Consider the following 19,800-nt stretch of genomic DNA (forward strand, 5'->3'; position numbering starts at 1 on the left):
TGCAGAGCATGGGACGAAAGAGAAAGCGTTTCCTGCATAATGAGACACTGTTAGACACAAGCTCCCCAGGAAACCAATTAATACGGTGCTTTGTGGATGTCAGGCCAACACCTGGCAGAAACACCTTTCCCAGGGAGGACGCCAGCAGCGCCGTGCGGCAGCCACACACACACCCCCCGACGAAGACAGCAACCCGACCGGTGTCACAGGCAGCGCGGGCCCGGCTCTGCCTGCTGCCGTGCGGCGTGGAGCCACCTCCGCGCTGCACGCTGGCAGGCAGTGTGTGTGTGGGAGCCGTGAGGGGCTCACCTCGAGCCCCGCTCCGATACCGCGGGTAATGGGCGCTGCGAAGGGGCTGCGCCGGGGACACCCTCCACGCGGCGGCGCGGGAGCGCGCCAGCTCCGCCCCGCTCCTACCCTGCATAACCCCGCCCACACCCAGCCGGCCCCTCCCAAACCCGGCTTAGCCCCGCCCATCGCAGCATGGCCACGCCCCATCCCGGGCAGCGCCGCCCGTCGTCTCTCCCCGCCATGGCGCTGCGCTTCTCCGCCAACCTCTCGTGGCTGTTCCCGCAGCTCCCGGCGCTCCCGGCGCGGCTGGAGGCGGCGGCGGCCGCGGGGTTCGGGGCGGCGGAGGCAGCCTGGCCCGCGGACTGCCCGGCTCAGGCTTTGCGGGCCGCGGCGGAGCGGGCGGGGATGCGGATCGTCCTCCTCAACACCCCGCCGGGTACCGCCGCGTCCCCCGGGCTGCGGGAGGCGGGGGCACGGGGGTGCCCCGGTGCCGCTGATCCCTTCCCCGCTCTCTCCTAGGGGACCAGGAGGCGGGCGAGATGGGTCTGGCGGCCGTGCCCGGGCGGCAGGCTGCCTTCCGGCAGGGGCTGGCCGCGGCCGTGCAGTACGCCAAGGCGGTTGGCTGCCCCAGGTAGGTGCCGGCGGGACCCCGCTGCTGCGACGCCTCGGCTGCTCCGACCCGCGGCACCGGAGCCCTCCCCTGCAGTCCTGCTCTACAGCCTTCCTTCTCCAGCTTTTCTCGCGAGCGGAGCTCGCCCTTTGCACTGCTGTGCCTGCAGCCCGCCGGGTCACCGAGCCTCTGCAGGGCCGCGTCGGGCTGGGCCCGTTTCATTGCAGACCCCTGGTTGCAGTGCCACAGTCTTAAATGTGCTCCCTGGGAGCTGATCCAAAGCTGCCAGGCACGCTTGGCTGACCCTGCCCTGTGCCAGTCCCTGTGATAATCCTCCCTTTTTTCTCCCCAGTCATACCAATCCTTTCCCCGAAGACACAACAGTTGCTTTATGGATTACAGCACAGCAGAGACACTGTAAGAGATGCAATTAGTCTGGCACAACCCCCTCCAGAGAACTAACGTGGCCCTTTGATTCCATTTACTTCGCATCATTCTTTCTCTTAGAAACACAGTCCAAAGCTGGCATGGGCCAGCAGGCAAGGGGTTGCCCAGACCCATTTACGTTCTCTGGTAACGGGCAGTTTGAAAAGGCTTTTGTTTGCAGTGTATGCCTCGCCCAAATGGTGCCGAAGAGCCTTGCTCCCCCCAGCCATGGATCCTGCATGCAGCCTGGCATAGCCCGGCACTGGCCCCTATCCCATCCCTGATGTATGCTTGCCGCTCATCACAGTGGCTTCAGGGCAGCCCCAGGAGCAAGACCCGAAGTAAGCTCCACTCTCAGGCTGAAAGAGTTGGAGGCAGCTGGCAAAAGAGGGAAGAACCAAGGTCTACAATGTGTCAGGCGAAAGGTTCAAAGAGGTCCCTTTCCATTCTGGGGTGGGATGGTTTGTGTTTGTGTCCCTGCAGTTTGCGGGCTGCCTGTTGTGCCTCCTGCATGGGACATGGCTCCTCTTACCCCCTTCTGTGTCTGCCCTCTCAGCCTGGCCCCGTTTTCCATTGGCAGAGGAAGGTGTATTAGGCCCAACCTGCTGCCTGGATAGTGGAGCTGCTGCCTGTGGCTGATTTCTGTGTCTGCAGGATCCACCTGATGGCTGGGCGGGTTCCCCAGGGTGCAGACCGGGCAGCAGTGGCAGTGGAGATGGAAACCACCTTTGTTGAGAATCTCAGATATGCGGCTGACCTCCTGGCCCAGGTAAGTGGGGAACAGGTCCTGCTCCATGTGTGCAGCTCTTAGGTCACCAAGATGGAGAATCCCCCACCTGCCTGGCAATGGGGAAGGAGCTCTTGCTGCTGCCGAGGTGACAGGTATTCTGTAGTGTGACATTACCATGTTACAGGAAGACATGACTGGACTGGTGGAGCCTATTAACAACCGCATCACTGACCCTCGTTACTATCTGAACACCCCGCACCAAGGTACATCTCTCTCCAAAGTCTCTTTCAAGGGAAGAGAAGGATCCCCCAGGTCTGAAAGGCAGGCGGTTGCCTCACCTGCAGGGCGATGCTGGGGGAGCACAGTTAATGAAGGAAGGGAAGGTCTCAGGGCTTCACCATGAAGTTTCCAGCCTGGGGATGATGGTCTCTCATTTCTTGCACCCTTAGCTGCTGCCATCCTGGAGAAGGTGGGACGGCCCAACCTGAAGCTGCAGCTGGTGAGTGAGCATTGAAGATCTCCAGGGTCCATCCTCCACCACAGAACCTTACACAAACGCACTAGGGAGTCCTAGGGGATATAGGCTTGTTATCCCCTCCCGGGGATATGGGGAGTGACAAGGACCATAAGACAGCCATCCTTGACTGCTAACTGCTGAACAGCTGCACCATCTGTCTTCTCCTCCACAGGATCTCTTTCACTGCCAGATCATGGATGGGAATTTGTCACGCAACCTGGAGACATTCTTCCCACTCATTGGTAATGCCCAAACTGGCTCCTCTGTGTCCATAGGGCAGGAGTGGCTTGGAGATGGGACCCTCCTGCCCCACACTCTGCTACAGCTGGCTGCAGGCACCAGACTGCTCTTGGATCACCTCATCACGTGCCTAAGGGAAGGCGGCAGGCAGGGCTGCCTCGGACAAAGCATCTCCCATTCCCTCCCTAGGTCATATCCAGATTGCACAGGTGCCAGGGCGGCATGAGCCCGACAGCCCTGGGGAGCTGAACTTCCCCTACATCTTCCAGCTCCTGGAGTCCCTTGGCTACACTGGCTATGTGGGGTGCGAGTATGCTCCAAAAGGTGAGTGGACCTGCAGGTGGTCTGAGCCCCATGGGCAGGTCGCAGTACGGACCAGCTGGCTTTGTACAGTGTGCAAAGACAGGCAGATTGTGGGCATCGGAGTCCCTGCCTGGGGATGAGAGCCCTACCCAGAGCATAAGCTGCTCCATCTTGCCTGGGGGTGCCAGCAGGAGACTTTGTCTGTCACTGCAGGAGACACCTTGGAAGGTCTGGGCTGGCTGCAGTCATACTGGGAGAGTCGAGGGCTGCAGCACTGTGGGACCAGCAAGGCAACAGAGTAAAAGGAAACTGCTGGAATAAAAGTCAAAGCAATAGCTTGGCAGAGGAGCATGTCTCTTCTCTTATGACTAGGGGGTGGTGGTAGGTAGAATGATTCCCAGGGCAGTGTTAGGTACATCCTGTTTCCCTTCCCCAGGCCCTACTGGGCCAGCCCAAGCAGCTGGACCTTCATCTACACAAGTACCATCTGCAGCATGTCATATCTGGGGGTGGCTTGGGCATCACTGTAGGTGACTCCAGGTACACAGAACTTTTACTTCCAGTCTGCAGGGGTATCCAGGGAGAGGTTGCCAGTCTCCCTTGCTGAGGGGAGCATTCACTCCTAGGGAAACATGCAAGTTTTCCCAGTCCAGCTCCAGCTGGTGCCTGGAGCTGTGGGAAAAGGACTCTGGGCTTCCAAGTCCTGCAGTTCTCAAGGCTGGTGCCAATGCCCAGCACTGTCCCTGCAGCAGATGGGGAGAGAAGCAAGTAGCCTCCTCCCAGGCTGCCTGAACCAACGTAACAGGCTGGGGGCTGCCTGCCCTGCTGCTCCTACTCCAGAGCAAGTATGAGACTCTAGAGCAAACCCAGCCAGTCCTGCAGCCAGGGTTGCCTCTGCATTCCCTATGGGAGGCTTTCCACATCCTAGCCTACAGCATAAGAGTGGGAATCTGGTTCAGTTTATTTCACAGAGACATCAATGGCTTTAATGTACATCTCCATCAAACCTTCCCCTGGTCCAGTTCACACTTCCTGTCCCCTTTAGTGCTCTCCTGATGAAAGCAAAGGGACAGAAGTGGGCAGCCTCACTGCTCAGAGCCCTGAAGTCTTTCCACCTCAAGTCAGAGCAGTGTGCAGTGCTGCCCTGTGCAGAACTGGTGCTCTGTGTTCTCCTCCGTGCCTTCCCGGCAGGCAGAACTCACCTGCAGATGCCAAAGCTGTGTCCCTGAGAATCTCTCTGCTTCAGCCAAGCCACAGCAGCCAAGCTCCTGTCCTTGCAGTTCAGTTCAAGGTCATTCAGTCTCAAATCCACTGACAACATTGCACTGAGGGCCACACCAGCCAGCCAGCGACGCATGGAGGTGCATATCCCCAGGCTCCTCAGCTCAACACCCTTGCATGCCACCAGCAGTGCTGCCTGCGGTGCCAGAGCCTGTTCTTCCCCATGGTGACCCATGGCACAGCCGCACCAGGAGGTGCGGTACACGTGTTGCTCGAGGATGTGGGTGCCAGTGCTAGAGCAGGCCTGTCCAGAGGTTGAAGCAAGCGGTGTTGATCACCGACTCCAGGTGGTGGTATGTGGACACAAGCTGTGGCAGGGGGCTCTCGCTGTTCTGGGGCTGCACTGGGAACGGCTCCCGGAAAACCACGGTGAGGCTCTGCTGAGAGGGAGGAACAGGTCAGGGGAAAGATTCAGGCAAGCACTGTGCAGGCACTACCCCAGGTGCATGGGCACTCTCTTTTGGTAGTGCCAGGCAGGTACTAGGACAAATCCTAAAATGCCAATGGCACTGAGCTAGCACCTCCTCCTGTGACAGAGCATGCTTGAGCCTCTTCCCAAATTTTCTGGAGAAATAAGATGCAAGGACTTGCCCACTCACTCTCTCCCAGCCCCCATGCATCTACAGTTATTCCACCCCCAGCAGCAGCCTCGGGAGAAGAGGGGATCCTACTGCCTCCACAATAATAGGGGCTTCCAGGGAAATCAAGAGGGAAATTTCTTCTCCTAAGGCAAAGAGTAGGAGTGCAACAAATGGGGAAGGGGAGGAGATTAAATGTAATAACTGCAATCCTAAAAATAAATGCTGGCTGCTCCATTCTGATCAGTGACTGTACCGACAAGGCAGGGCAAGGGCAGAGGGGAGCAGAAAACAGGGTTCAGAAGAGAAGGTTGCAGGAGCTGACACAGAAGAAGAACATGAGTGATGTGGTGTGCTCAGATCACCAGCATGGAGCCAAGACACAGAGGCTGGATGTTCTCCAGAGCTGAAACACAGCACACAGAATCAACTAGCTTGGAAAAGACCTTTAAGATCGTCAAGCCCAGCCGTCAGTTCGGGACTGCCAAGCCCACCACTAAACCATGTCACTCAGGGCAAATTGATCTCCCCTCAAGATCCCCCCATCCTGATCTCCACTCATAGCCACCCCTCATCTGCCCCTGCTCTCGCCTCACAATGTCCCCTCACAGCTGCCCTCCCGTTCCCCCCATTGGCCAGCTCTCCCCTCACGATCTCCCCTCACCCCTCATGGCTGTCCCTCCTATCCTCTCAGGATCTCCCCTCACAACCACCCCATCTCTCCCCTCCTGAACTTCCCTCACTCCTCATGGCCACCCCTGATCTCTCCTCATGAACTCCCCTCAAGACTGACCCTGCTCTCTCTCACAATCACCCCTCATGTCTGCCCCTCCTATTTTCTTAGGATCTCCCCTCATGACCGCCCCTCCTATCCCCTCATGATCTCCCCTCATGGCCACCCCACTCTTCCCAAGTAGCCAGGATCCCCTGACAAACTCAATGCCGTGAGAGCAGCTATGTAACTGCAGAACAGCAAATGCACCACCATCATTTAAGAGGGAAGAGAAGGTGATTTGTGAGCCTAACTCCAGCATTGTGCAAGGCTTTAGAGCAGGCTCAGAGAGGAAGAACCACGATGAAAATGCAGCTCTGTTTTACCAAAGTGATGTGCTAACATTAGAGTTCTCTTTGATAAGGTAATATTTCTGGACAAAGGAATCATGGTTATCTTATCTGAACTTCAGGAAGAATTTGATGTGGTGCCACATGGGAAATTTAGGTAAGCTGCAAAGATAGGGATTAACACAAAAATTATAAGGTGAAGATGGTAGCGTTGAAAGGGGAGGAAGGAGGTTGGAGAGAGGTTAACAAATGGGAGTTCTTCCAGAACACATTTTGGGACTCATGCTGCCTAGTACTTTAATGAGTCTGGCACAGAGATGAGGAGCGTGCTGATAAAGTTTGAGGCACTAATACAAAAGAGGACTGGGATGATGCAAGAAAAGCCCTAGAGGCAACAGGAATGGGACGAATATTAAATGCAAGGCAAGGAACACAAAGGATTTCTGCTGTAAGACTGGCGTCATTGGGAGAGGTGATTGAGGGTGTGGTGTATCACATCAGTAAGCACAAAATGACACTATGACCTGTGAGACATGACCATGAAAAGGCAAATACCACTCTAGGATTTACCAGAAGCACTGTGCAGGGACAGAAAAGCCTCAGTGCAATTGCTGAGGGCTCTGCTGAGATTCCTCAGGAATACTGGGTGCAGTCCCAGATACCTATATTTATGAAGGCTGTCCTGAGCCCTGACAGGCTCTGAATGACAATAATGCCACTGGGGAAGGGAGGCTTAAGAGCTCATCTTGCTTAACATAGCAACATGGAGTTAGCAAAAATTCCACCCTTAGATGCAGAGATGAACCTCAGGTACCAGGGTAGAAGCTGGTACCTGCACAGTGAAGAGCGGTTTCAGCTCTGAGCTACCACTGGCATGAAGAAGATAGAACTGGCCAAGACAAAAAGCTGCAGCAAAAGATGGGAAGAGCTCTTCACTATCACGTGTCAGGAGGCACCAAGCAGCCTTCCAGCAGACACCACCTCCTCTGTTGCCCCTTCCTGCTTTTAAGATGGAGAGTGATTTATTCACAAAGGGATCAGTTACACTGCACAAGCCTTGCTTGAACTCAGGTGTCTGTAGATCCCCTGCACTCACGTGAAGCTGCACACCCTGGGATCCATCCTGCACCCTGCCTGGCACCGTAGCTGAAAGCAGAGTATTTTTTCCCTCAACTCCAGTGAAGACCAAGGCCTGTGCAGATTTGCTGGAACCCTTACAGTGTGCAGGTCCTCTTCCCTTCTGCCCAGGTAGGTGCAGCCCACAGCTCTGGCAACCTCTCCCAGCCAGACCCAGTGTGATCCGGCTTTGTACTGAATATGGGAGGACTCTTTAGTCTGGACAGAGGGACAGCTGAGAGCATGATCCAAAAGCAACCTTGTGAAATAAAAAAGAGGATCAACTGCTTACTGTTTTCCAGTATAAGAATAAAGAGGATTCACATGAAAAGAGCCGAAGGAGCTTCAAAAACAATTCAAGGACTTCACCTAGACTGTAATTGTTCTTGGAGCTGCAGGTCAGAGGAAATCACAGATGTCAGAAATTAACCAAAGGAAACAAATCCATGGAGGACTATTAAATAAATGGAAATGCCATTTCTAGCTCAGGGTGTGCCTGAGCCACAGACTGTCAGATGTTGGGACAGTGTTTAGGAGAGGTATTCCAGACTTCCTGACTTTCCTCATGTGCACCTGCTGTTGGCTACTGCTGGATGAATCTAAACAGATCTCTGTCCTGAGCCAATACAGCTGCTTTTATGTTCCAAAATTCTTACCGTCTTTCCTGAATGGGAATCAAGAAACACAAGAACGAAGCAATCCGTGAACTTCTGGTTGAGCACGACCTGTCAGGAGGACCACAGCACAGGTTGGAAAGAAGACAGTACTACAAACTGTCCCGTATCTCCAGGACAGGGATACAAACACCCACCCAGGGACATGCTAACATGCAGGATGAGTGGCATGATAGAACCTTGAAGATGCAAGTCAGCCTGGCTCACAGGTGACACTGCCCGATCATGGGGATACACATGGCATAAGGCTCTGCAGGTGTAGTGTCCCATCTGCCTGGAGGCAGGCAAACAGACACTGCTGTACCACAGGAGCACACACTTCATGCTGCATCAGTATCAGAGTAGAGAGCAACATCATGATGGTGCCCATGTCATCCTAACAGCACATGCCAGGCTCACACAGGAAGCAGGGGCTCTGCACAGGGGAGAGAGGATGCAGGTAGGTCATGGGCTATGTCTTACCAGATACTGGGTGCCAGTCTCAGCGTTGTGGAAGTGCCGGCAGCTCTGGGGAAAGCGGCTCAGCAGGACTTTGATAAGGCTCTGGTACCAGGAGACGGTCATGGTGAGGAAGCATTCCTGCAGGCATGGAAAAGGGCTGATTTCAGCTTCCCTCTAGCCATGGTACCAGCAGCCATAATACTACAGCAGCCTTCATCCCTCAAATCAGATGCATCCCACTGAGGCATGCTGACTCTCCACAGACAGGTCCATCCAGCCTCCCCCTTTTCCTGCCAGCTAGGAGCTATGGTCCTACCTCTATCTTCCTACCAAGGAGGAAGAGATGTGCCCTGTTCACCTGGTGCCCACTCCATCCCCAGAGCAGAACAGCAGCTGCTGTTCATCCTGACTCCATCCCCGCTGCTCACCAGCTGGGGGTCGACATCAGCAATGGATTTCCCATGCACGGCTTCAAGCAGCTCCTCCAGCTCCACCAGTGAGAGCTTGCCCAGCTTCAGCTTGTCAGAAGCCAGGGGCTCCAGAAGGAAGAGGCGCTTCCAGAGGTTGTCCCTGCGGCAGTGGCATTTGGCCAGCTGCACCATGCTGCTGAGCTGTTTCTGGGCTGAGGCCACCTCAGAGGCCAACAAGGGGAAGAGTGGTGAGGTGTAGAAGAGTCCCGGCCCCAGTTTGACTTGCGTTCCCCCTGCGTAGAACTCGCTGCTGTCCTCCACGTCCTGCCAGAGCTCCCGCTCCGCTGGCTGCTGCCGCCCCAGGCTGGTCTCTGGCTCTGCTGCCTCCCAGGCTGCCCGGCCCACCACAGGTTCCAGCACCTCCCGCTGCAGGCGTGGCAGCTTCTTGAAGCGCCTCATGTCGGCCGTGAGCCGGGGAAAGAGCTCCCGCTGGCTTGTCATGATGACGTAGAAACGCAAGCTGAGAGCAAGGAGACACTCGTGAGCTGGGGAAGGGCTGCTCCCTTCCCAGCTGGGCTGCAAGTGGACCGTGGGCCTCTCTGTCCCTGCCAATAAGGGTCCTTCCCTGCCCAGTACAAGGACACTGCCCAGCTCCCTGCGAAGCACCAAACCTGCCTGTGATGTCCCAGACAGAACCACTCCTTCCCAAGACCCTCTTCCCCAACCAGGAAGCTTTGGCATCATGTCTCTGGGCACCCAGCGCTCACCGGAGCATGCGTCTCTCTGCCTCACTCTGCTCCTCAAACGGTGCTGCACTGTGACACACCAGGAGGGATACATCAAAGTCATCATGATGACGCAGACCTTCAGAGTCCTTGTAGGAGCCAGAGCTGGGAGGAAAAGCACATCAGTATGAAGGGGACCTCACTTGGTTCCTCAAGAGCTCTTGGTCACAACAAAACTATTGGGCATGGGAAATTCAACACAGCAGGACTCCTCAGAAGTGCTATGGGAGATGCCTGTGTACACACATGCTCACCACCCCTGTTGGCCATCTCAGAGAAGCTGGGCAGAACTGCTGCCTGGCACTATGAGCAAGTCAGCTTTGCTGGTGCCTTGGGGCAGTGTCCCCAGGAGTGGAGTGTGCCCACCCATCCTGGGCAGCTCCAGCAGGTGCACTCACCTGTTCCAAATGGAGACCAGGGCATATTCATTCTGCTCTGTGCCTGGTGTCCCCTTCTTGTTGTCACTGCCTGCGGCTGGCCGGGCCATGCGCAAGGGTTTCATGTGGTAGGTGTTGGCGTGGTCAGCGATGTAGTTGTACAGTTGGTGTGCAGTGATCATGTTGGTGGGCAGGGCCAGTGTGCCTGGTGGAAGAGGACACGCTGCTATCACAGGAGACACCCGGTGCCTCTTACCTGGGCAGTGTCCTAGAAACAACTCTGGGGGACAGAGCAATCCACCTCCCTTCCAGAACAGGGCAGCAAGGACTTCCCCTAGAGCTGGGCCCCTCATGTCACCCTCTCCCTGTCACCTCTCTGGATACTTCAAAGGTCAGGTTTATTTGTAAAGCATTTGGAAAACCTTTTGCCAAGTTTTGTGGTGATAACCCCAGACTGATCACGTGTTGAGCTACACACCTTGGAAAACGTGGTTGCGGCCAAATTTAGGGATGTCGGTGTGGTGGGCAATGAAATCCTCCAGGAAGCTGGTGAGGTGGTAGCCCTGGCGGAGAGTCATGTGGGAACCCAGCAGGTACTGGTGGACTATACGCAAGTGGAAGTCGTAGCTGAACGAATGCACGTGCATGAGGTCCCGCACCTTATCACACTCCTCTGTGAAGAGCATAGAGAGCTGCGGAGGGACAGGGAGTCAAGGCAGGAATGTTACCAGGCACCTCACACCCATCTGCAGAGCCCTGCTGACAGCAAGACACAGCAGAGCCAGTTGCAGCCACCCCTGCCCCAACACTAGAGCAGGATGCAGCCGAGAAGCTGTGTGCACAGCGCAAATAGCAGACCTACAGGCCTGGCCCCAAGGGATCCAGCTTGGTGGCTCCTTCCATACTTGACCCCACTCCTGGTCTCCAGTAGCAGCACAGACTGATCAGCACTACCTCCCCTTTTGGCATGAGGTTCACCCCCCGTCCTGAGCTGAAAGCCACATGGCTGTGAAGGAAGACATGGCCTCCTTTCAGCTGAGTGCTGCTCTGAACTGCCTAGTCACCGATTATGTGCAGTACACACTGGGGCTGGAGCCCCAGCACATTCTGGATATACAGGCAAAGACTGACTCCGAATGTCCCTTAAGAGCAGAGGACAGCCTTTGGGGAGTAGCTGGAACCAGAGATGGGCTACAGCAAAGTTGCTAATGCCCTGTGCTCAGTATCTAATATGGACCTACGCTGGCTGCTGGGCAGCCAGATCCAGTGGTGGCTGGTGTGTCACAGCTGTGAGAGGTTCCCTCCAGCACATGGCCATCACCTCTGCACAGTGTACTGGTTCTTCACCGATGCAGTACCAGCCTTCACACATTCACTCCTGGCCACAATCCCACCACAAACGCAGCTACTGTGCCAAGGAACAGCACTGGTGAAGGCCTCAAACTTGCCCACATGCCAGGGGCACACGTTTATATCTTTTGGCTCTCTGACATCGTTGGGCAGTTGACCCCCATCATAACCCCTTAGTTTAAGAAGGGGGCAAGCAGGGAAAACCAGCAGGCAGGAGGCACTGGCAGGAGAACAGGCTGTCCTCGCTCTCTGCACCACCTGCATTGCTGCCGCCATGAGCCAGAGGACATCTCACACAGCCAGGTTGAGCCCTGAGAGGAGCCTATCCCTCTGCCCCAGGAAAAGCAGGACAAAAAGCAAGAAACACAAGGTGCTGCCCCCATGCCAGCACCTGGGGCCCACCCCATCCTCTCCCCAAGCTGTGCTGTCCGCTGTGGTAAGTATTGTTATGGAAGGCACTGGCACAGGAGGCAAGAGGCAGCTCCTGCAGCCAGGCACTGGGCAGGAAGGGTGGAAGCACAGCCAGTGGGAGGTTCAGCCTTGCACTGGCAGGTCCTGCCGTGCTCAGCATGGCAGTGGGAGGAGAGGACGTACCGCAGACTCAGAGACGGAGCTGGGTCCCATGCAGCTCTTGCTGCGAGCTCTGGCTGTAAGAGTGCCCTGATGGAGAGAGATGCACAGCCAGTGGGAAGAGAGGCAAGGCACTGCCCAGCCCTGCTCCTGCATCCAGCCTGTCCTGCACAGGCTCAGGGTGAGACGAGAGAAGGGGTAGAGAAGCTCAACTGCTCCACCTGGGGGAACTCTGGGCTAGTCCCAGCGCGTGGGAAGGCTGGCCAGGCCTCTGCAGCAAGTCCCACACCTCTTGCCCGCTCCTCCCAGGACCATTCCCTCCCACTGCAAAACCAGGCAAAGTCTTTTCCCAAGTCAGCCAGAGAGCGCTTGGATGTGTTCTGCAATGCCAGCGGCAGCTTGGTAACCCTGCTCTGTGCATCTGCAGGCTTCTCAGGAAAGGCTCAGAAAACCTTCAGGCGAGGCAGGCTCTAAACTTAGGAGAGCCACTCTTAGCACATATAAGATGCAGCCTTGCTATGGAGCCAGCTTGGAAAGGACATTATGGTCATGTGTGCTTCCTGCCTCAGGCAGGCTGGGGCTGACCAACTTTGAGGCAGCCACCCAGTGCCCTGGGGACAGGCATGAGGCACCTTGACACACCAAAAGAGAAGGGAGCAGGCAACCCCATGGTGTTGCAAGTAAGGCACAGAGGTATCAAGAACCAGGGCTCATAGTGCAGAAAGTGATCTCTGGCAAATGGTAGCCATGCATGTTCACACATCCCTGTTCCCATTCCAAATGAAGCAGAGAACTTCTGGCTTTCCATGCATGGACTTCCCCTGGAGCAGTCATCTTTGCCAGAATTGCTCCTATTCCTCCCCAGTCTGCTCTATCTTGCTCCCCAAGCCAGGACAAGAGTCATCCTGTCGCCAAACCTCCCACCCCTTTCACTGCACTGCAGTGCAGATCTGCTCAAGCAGCATGCCATGGAGGGCATGTGGCTGCAGAAGGCTCTGTGCAGTTCTGCTTTTCCATGAGGAAGCACAGCTCTCCAGAACTTGCTACACCTGAAATGCCCACTCTGTCCCAAAGATCACTGCTCCCCCAAAGCAGCCCCTGCCCCTTAGCTGTGCCTGCAAAGCCATTACCTGAGAATTTACAGACTGGCCCATGGGGATTCGCGAGCACTCCAGTGCATACTGCTTCACACAGAAGTAATAGCCCTGGAGGAGAGAGCACATGAGCACAGCACAGGCCTTGGACCCCTCCAGGAAAGGAGAACAGCCCCCATGCTTCACCCTCTGGGCTGGATCCCACAAACTCTTGCTCCATGTTTTGCTTCCCCTCTTGTCTGAACTAAGCCAGCCCGACCAATACATGGCTGATCACAGAGAATCCTACCTAGTGCTAAGCCCTTGCATCTTTTATTAGCCCCCCCTCCAGGCAACTGCTCTGGTCCCTGCAGAACCATCTCTAGCTGCTCCAGAGTCCTGCAGGACCATGGAAGAGGCAGGACAAGAAACAAAGAATCACATGTGCCTGGTGCACCCCTCATCACTCACTTTGTCACCTCTGGAGACTGTCTCTGAAACCACAGAGATCATATTTTGTTTCTTGTTCTTTCTTACCTGAAAGGCCAACTCCATCAGCACAATCCCACCCGGAAGGGCTCTCTGTAAATGATATGTGGCAACAGCAGGGCTTGTGCTCTGGGAAGAGAAGGACAAAGCTGAAGAAGCTATCTGACACAGGAGAGCAGCCCACGTACGAGGGTGTGAGGCTGCCATGAGGCTCTGTGGCACAGGTAGAAATAGTGGAGCCTTGCAACTGAGCACCCTCACTGGAGGGAGGAAGGCAGACATGCCAGAGCTGACTGTGAAAAGAATTCTAACTAACTTAATAAACAGCCTTTGAGAGAGCACACCAGGCACACTGTTCCCTTCACCTCCTGCTTGCTCACAACAAGGTATCTTTAGATTCGAGGATATTGTGAGCAGAGGGGTGATGCTGCCCATAAAACCTCGCTCCTACCTCTCCCTGCTGAGCTCTCCCCACACCATCACATCTGCCTGACACAGCAGGAATCAGAGGCATCCGGTTTGGACTCAGGGCTTAGCTGCCAGCAAATTCATCTGTCCCCTGTTCAGTAATCCCAGTGGATTGCTCTCGTTTTAACTGTAAGGCGTTGTCTTGCCCACAATCCAGGGAAGTGTCAGAAAAGGGTGAGCAAATGCTATTTACTCTATCATCTCTGGGTGATTTCATGAGCCACAGGTGGTTTCTGCCTATCTAGTGACTCAGATTGATTCCTTTTCCAGGTATTTGCCTATTCTTTCTTGTAAGCTCACATTCACAAAACTCAGTAAGCTGAGTGTTCACAAAACCTTTTGATAATGACCACTGTTACCTGCTGCATAAAGAAAACACTCCCTTCAGCTTTGAAACTGGCTCCCAATACTTTCAATAGATGGTGTCTAAGTGTTGCATGAAGTAAGGCAGCAAGAAGTCAATCCCTTTCCAGATTAGCTGCAATTTGGTAGAGCTGTCCTTTTCCTCTCTAGTTGCTACTTCTTTAGACACCAGAACCCTCAGCCTGCTCTCACATCAGAGCCATTCCAGCTTTATCTTCTCTGACGTCTTTAACTGCAGCATTTATCTCACTCTAACTAAAGATCCTTTTGCCTCAGAGTTGCCCTTAACCATAGATGCTGAGGCTTCTCTGATAGGTAAACCTCTAGAATCACACTCAAAGGCAGTTGTCCTGATCTCAGGTCACCCTGTTCTGCTTCTGAGCCCCCTCCAGGTTGTTGCTGTCCTGGTTCCACCCAGTCCCAGGCAAGGGCTCCAAGGGCTGCAGGAGGACACACAGAAGGTCAAGGAGGTCTCATCTGACCCAGCATCCCAAAGACAGCTCTGGTCTAGACAGACTTCTTTTGAATTTGGCATCTTCTCTGTTCTTTCACATCCTTCTGCCTGAAACTGATTCAAAAGCCAACCAGAACCACAGCTCCACTCCACAGCCTGACTTCCATCCCATTCCACCCCTCTAACAGACACATACCTTTGGACTTCCCTCTGTTTTTGGCTTCGTGTAGGAAAAGGACCCTCTTCCCTCTACACCCATTGCTGCCAGAGCTCGGATCCGGTTTGTGCTACTGGAAATGACAGCAAAACCAGCCTTGAGCAGGGGAGCCAACATCTCCTGTTGTGTCAAACCAGGGCATGGCTCAGTGCGTGGGCCCTTCTCCAACAACAGGCTTCCCAGAACATCACTGACCTGCGAGTGGTGGGCGAGGGTGGCCGCACCTGGACCAAAATGAAGCCCATGCTCTGCAGGTATTGGATGTATTGCTGCAGGAAGGCATTGCACATCTCCTGCAGCCAGGGCTCCTCCTTCACCTTGCAAGGCAGCGCCTCTGCAGAGTCACAGCTGTGGCTGCGGTCTCTCCCTGAAGCTGCGGAGTCATTGGAGCGGTGGCGCTTCTGGAAGAGAAAAGTTTCCTAAGGAAACCTGCGGTGACTGGCTCCGAGGTGGCACTTGCTGGGACACCACCAAGTGTCGTGGTTGAGCAGAGAGCACTAACAGCTGGTGCTCCAAACACTGCCCTAGTGCACATGCCGAAACACAAGGTCCAAGATTTACCCAGCCACGGACTGACCTAACAGCACTGCAACAGACTGCGGGAAAAGGTGCCCTGGCAGAAGGGGAAATTTCACATCTTCCCCCACAGAATGGCTTCCACAAAGTGTTAATGGCTCACAGCTGGTTCACACAAGGTTCAACAGAGCCTCAGCTCCTACTGTCATGGTAAGACTCCAATCCCCTTATGAATTCTGCTGACTTCTCAGGATTTACTAGCAGTTCAGTAGCACTAAAAGGAACAGTGCTTGCTGTTAACCATTTCCAGTTCTCCTCTTGATGTGCTGAATAATCCTTGTCTTTGTGCTATCTCTGATGTTTCTTTTCTTGATCTACTTCAAATCTGTGTCTCTTTTACATATTCCTATCTGGCCTTTCATTCACCTACTCCAGAAGCAGTCTCTTTACTTGCAGCTACTGTCTGACCTTCTCCAAGTCTCTCTAGTCTCACACTTACTTTTCAGATGAAGACATTAAAACACTAGTATTTTAGGAATGTATTGCAATATCACCCATAACACTAACACCCTTTCTGCTGTATTCTAAATGGTTTGCTTTTTGTATCCAACTGTTCATGAATTGAAGGAACCCACTGAGCTGTCTGCTCTGTACAGGCTGTGCAGTTAGAGTACAATACAGGAGGATTTCAAATTTCTCTCCCCATTGTGCTCTGTTTTACTGGGAACCAGGTTCCAGCTCCCACAATTGCTCTCATTTCACAGGCTACTCAAGTTCCTCTTGAGTTTCTTGCAGTCTTTTTCTGTTCTGACCTATCTGAACAGCCATACAGCATTGCAAAGCCTGGCTTCTTATATGTACTGCGATAAATGATCTGGAGATACAGAACCTACTATACAACCTTGAAACCCCTGCTGCCAGACTCTTCAAATTGAATAACCAATTTTCATTTTGCCCTGTTGCAAAAACAAAGTGAAGTTTTCATCCTGTGATGATACTTTTCCTTTTGCTTGCGAGTACTCAATTTCTGTAGCAACCTCTGCTTAAAGACCCTGTCAGAATCCTTTTGACATTTTGATAAATTACAACAGCCTGTTCTTCCCTTCTGACACACACACAGACCATGAACAGCCAGTACAGGATCTGCACCAGTTAGAGTCTGTCAGGTTGCAACCTGCTCAGGATTCAGCTGGTTTGCTTTCAATTGTTCCAGCTATTTGCTGGGTCCAGGAAAGGTTTACCATGTCTGGCTGCTGAATGCATAAGGGGAAGTTTTGCTTCCCCAACGGATCAGTACCAGACTGTGTTCTCTGATGTCTCTGCTAAGCTCAGCTCTGAATTCTCTGGGTAGAAAAAGCAAGTCAGTCTTCCTCAGGGATGGTGTGGCTGCTGAAGAAAGGCTTTGAGGACCTAAGGATCTCAGTTTCCATCTTAGAGGGTGCAAATTCATCCTGTAATACACAGGTGAATTCAGAGGAGCCCTATCTTCAGAAAAGATTGCAAAGCTGTCTTTTGCTCCAGCAAACAAAGCCCAACCCCACTGGCACTTGCTGACACTCACCTTCCCCTCGACCTTGCCCTGCTGGTCAGTTTGGATTTGCTGCCGGAAGGCTGGGTCAAAGAGTAAGGGGGTAGCACAGTAGTGAACGAGGCGTGAGGACTGCTTTAGGGTTTCCAGGTCTGCCAGCTGCACAGCACAAGAGGAACACAGTTACAGAACACATCCCTCATCAAGCCTGGGAACAAGCTGTGGTGCTTAGAGACCAGCAGCTCCAGAAGTTCAAGCAGAGAGTTTGATGTTAAATGCCATCCCCAGCATACAAGCCTGCTCTTGAGTCCCAGAGCTCCCCTTTGCTATGGGGAAACTCCTGCTCTCAGTGCACAGTAAGAAGGCCCAGCCTGCTGTCCACCAGGGCTGCACTCACGCTGATAGGCATGTTGGACTGCGCTGATCTCTGCTGCCAGGTAACAAAGAGATTTTCAATCTTCATCTGCTTCTCCAGTTCTAAAGGAAAGAGAGCAACCACAAGAGTATCAAGCCACAGCCCTAAGTATTGCCATCCCCCCTTGAATCCCACCCTATGTAGGCCATAAACCATTCTCTCACAGCATCCTGACAGGTGGAGCTGAGAACTCTTGTTCTGCTCTTTCTGAGCTACTTTTCCAGGAGCAAGATGATTAGGCATACTCCTGTGACAGCCCTCTTGTTGTACCTTTCCTCTCCATGCTCTTGATTTCCAAGAACTGGGCCCCATGCCAAGACACAGGGTCAAAAGGTCCCGACTCAGGCCCATGGGGTATTCTCTTGATGGTGGTAACATCCCGCAGAGCTTCATCAAAGGGTACCACATCAGGATGGAAGTGCAGAGATGGCAGGCTGCGGGCAGAGCTGCTCAGCCGGCCTTGCTCCTTGCTAGGTGGGGGATTGGAGCTCCGGATCAGTGCATCCACCTCCAAAGTGGAGTTCAGGAAAGGATTTGGCTCCTAAGCAAGCAAACACAGCCATGAAAGCCTCCTTACTGCCAGCTTTGGACCAAAGACCCATAAGTACAGAGTAAACACAATTTTGTCCATCTGCAGACATCTCACAACCAAGTGCTGCCAGCCACCAGACCTGGCTTCCCTTTCCACCTCTGTCTGTCTCCAAGAGCAGACAGCAACAGCCTGACTGGACACAACCACAGTCAGGACATGTGAGCACCTGGGAATGCCTTGCCAACCAGCACACAAAAGCACACAAGTGCCTACAACCTTCCTCAGACCCTGCACTGACAAGGCCCCTCCTGAAGAGAAAAGAACTGCCCTGCCCAGCAGGGTGCCCTACCTGCTTGCTGTCCTCATGCCATGGCGTGTCCATGAAGCAGTGATGGTGGAAAAGTCCCAGCTTCTGGCTGATCAGGCAGTGCACAATGTGGGACCGGGCATTCTGCCACTGCAGCAGGCGAGTAAGGGAGCAGTTCAGGTTGGCCCCCAGGTCTGGGGACCAGTTGTAGGTGTAGAGTGTCAGCTGGAGAGAGAAGAGGAGGAGGAAGGCTGAAGAACCCACTCAGAGAGGGCCTGCATAGTGACACAGGCTACCTCAGGTGCTCTGCATGGTACTTGTTGGGGTACTTGTAGCCACTTTCAGGCTACAGACAGGGAGACTGGCAACAGCTCATTCAGAGTCCCACTGTTAAAAGCCACAGCAGTGTGGTGGTACTTGTGCTCTCAGTGCAAGCCCCCAGCTTGATGTGGGCCTTGCTGAGGGTAGGGAAAGAGCAATTACAGTCCAACAGTGGGGCAGCTAAAGTCAGAAACAGCAAAGGCTGCTGCTCCCTGGCACTCCTGAGTGCTGCAGGGAACCTCCAGCTCTGCATGTGGCACACAGAAACATCCTGCACAGCTCCTTTGGAGTGCCTGTAAAGGCACTCTTTCTCTCTGCTTTCTATCCCTGGGCCAGTTTGGAACAGCCTGCCTTTTAGGAGACACCACACAGGCACCATTGCTACCTTTTTGTCAATGATCTCCATAAAAAGGAATCTTTGCCGCGGCACCAGATCTCGTCCAACAAGGCTGGGATCAGAGCCTCTGTCTGCCGAACTGAATTCCATGGCCTCAAAGCGCTGGAGCCCTTTGTGAGCTGCAGGAAGCCAGAGTTATGACCCTCAGTACCAGTTCATCCCGCTCTTCCATCCCACATCATTAATGTGGCACAGTACTGCTCGATTCATTTTGAAATAAGCAGTTACAGACATATTTGAGAGTAAGGTCTCAGGAGCTGAAAAGAGACAGCTCACTGTCCACACCCAGGCACAAGCAGCCTGTCCCAGCAAGGAGGGGAAACCTTCTCATACATCTCCCGCCCTCAGCGCATCATCTGGTGGACCCCATCTGGGCACTCACCCTGTTCCGTGCTGCAGCGCCACTGCTGGAAGTTGCGTCCTAGCAGGATGAAGTGCCTGACGGCTGCAGGGCGAGGGCTGGCACTCTGTCCAGGCTTATAGGGCAGGAAGGCAGAGCCGCCATGGCAGCTGCAGAGAAGAGCACCAAAGGTGGCTGACACGTAGAGCCATGGAGGGTGGCACAGCTGATGGGCATTTGCTGGTGCCAAACACCCCCGTGACCTGGGTAACTCACCAGATCTGCTCAAACACCTTGACAGTGGTATCACTTGCCAGGGTAGTGACCAGGCTCACCACTTCCACCAGGATGGAGGACAGGAGGAAACGGGACACAATCTCCACCGAGCACTGCTGCACCGATGGGCACCCTACATGCAAGAAGTAGTGTAGGACAACCTGCCAACATGACCCAGAGCCAAGCCCTGTGCACCTGGGCAGCAGAGAGGGCTGAGGGAGCCCCATTGCAGGCTGCTGCCCAAACAGGCCAAATTCCTGCCTTGCCAGGGACTGGGACAGGCAGAGCTGGAGAGCAAGGACCTTCTATGAAGAAGAAGACAAAGGCTGAAATAACCCCTGGT

At 54.1% G+C, this 19,800-nt stretch overlaps 2 protein-coding genes across 2 annotated transcripts in view; one reads left to right on the forward strand and one right to left on the reverse strand.

Moving 5' to 3' along the window:
* Positions 1–528: 528 nt before the first annotated feature.
* HYI (hydroxypyruvate isomerase (putative)) lies at positions 529–3,460 on the forward strand. The gene is made up of 8 exons (XM_057416440.1): positions 529–727; positions 811–922; positions 1,982–2,096; positions 2,242–2,320; positions 2,507–2,556; positions 2,747–2,816; positions 3,004–3,138; positions 3,331–3,460. Exons 1-8 carry the CDS (start codon positions 532–534, stop codon positions 3,417–3,419), a joined length of 846 nt encoding a protein of 281 aa, XP_057272423.1. The 5' UTR covers positions 529–531; the 3' UTR covers positions 3,420–3,460.
* Positions 3,461–4,057: 597 nt separating this feature from the next.
* The window catches only part of SZT2 (SZT2 subunit of KICSTOR complex), a 57,796-nt gene continuing 42,053 nt past the window's right edge, over positions 4,058–19,800 (reverse strand). Inside the window, exons 55-72 of the mRNA XM_057416624.1 lie at positions 19,458–19,590; positions 19,224–19,351; positions 18,830–18,960; positions 18,166–18,348; positions 17,555–17,825; positions 17,267–17,346; positions 16,903–17,028; positions 15,021–15,226; positions 14,805–14,895; positions 13,372–13,452; positions 12,892–12,966; positions 10,320–10,533; positions 9,863–10,046; positions 9,447–9,569; positions 8,698–9,199; positions 8,291–8,407; positions 7,811–7,879; positions 4,058–4,775 (exon numbers count right to left, since the gene is read on the reverse strand). Coding sequence (XP_057272607.1) covers positions 4,632–4,775; positions 7,811–7,879; positions 8,291–8,407; positions 8,698–9,199; positions 9,447–9,569; positions 9,863–10,046; positions 10,320–10,533; positions 12,892–12,966; positions 13,372–13,452; positions 14,805–14,895; positions 15,021–15,226; positions 16,903–17,028; positions 17,267–17,346; positions 17,555–17,825; positions 18,166–18,348; positions 18,830–18,960; positions 19,224–19,351; positions 19,458–19,590 — 2,858 coding nt within the window. The 3' untranslated portion in view covers positions 4,058–4,631. The remainder of the gene's footprint in view (positions 4,776–7,810; positions 7,880–8,290; positions 8,408–8,697; positions 9,200–9,446; positions 9,570–9,862; positions 10,047–10,319; positions 10,534–12,891; positions 12,967–13,371; positions 13,453–14,804; positions 14,896–15,020; positions 15,227–16,902; positions 17,029–17,266; positions 17,347–17,554; positions 17,826–18,165; positions 18,349–18,829; positions 18,961–19,223; positions 19,352–19,457; positions 19,591–19,800) is intronic.

This window comes from Pezoporus wallicus, unplaced genomic scaffold, assembly GCF_028554395.1.
Source record: "Pezoporus wallicus isolate ANWC-B61680 ecotype Strahan unplaced genomic scaffold, APGP_CSIRO_Pwel_v1 contig_5908, whole genome shotgun sequence".
NCBI classification, from domain to species: Eukaryota; Metazoa; Chordata; class Aves; order Psittaciformes; family Psittacidae; genus Pezoporus; species Pezoporus wallicus.

What these genes read in the sequence shown, in the direction of transcription:
- HYI (XM_057416440.1), top strand. Translation starts at nt 532, where the DNA reads ATGGCGCTGCGCTTCTCCGCCAACCTCTCGTGGCTGTTCCCGCAGCTC. An exon ending in CCTCCTCAACACCCCGCCGG is followed by an intron (nt 728 to 810) that starts GTACCGCCGCGT and finishes GCTCTCTCCTAG; the next exon opens with GGGACCAGGAGGCGGGCGAG. An exon ending in TCTGAACACCCCGCACCAAG is followed by an intron (nt 2,321 to 2,506) that starts GTACATCTCTCT and finishes TTGCACCCTTAG; the next exon opens with CTGCTGCCATCCTGGAGAAG.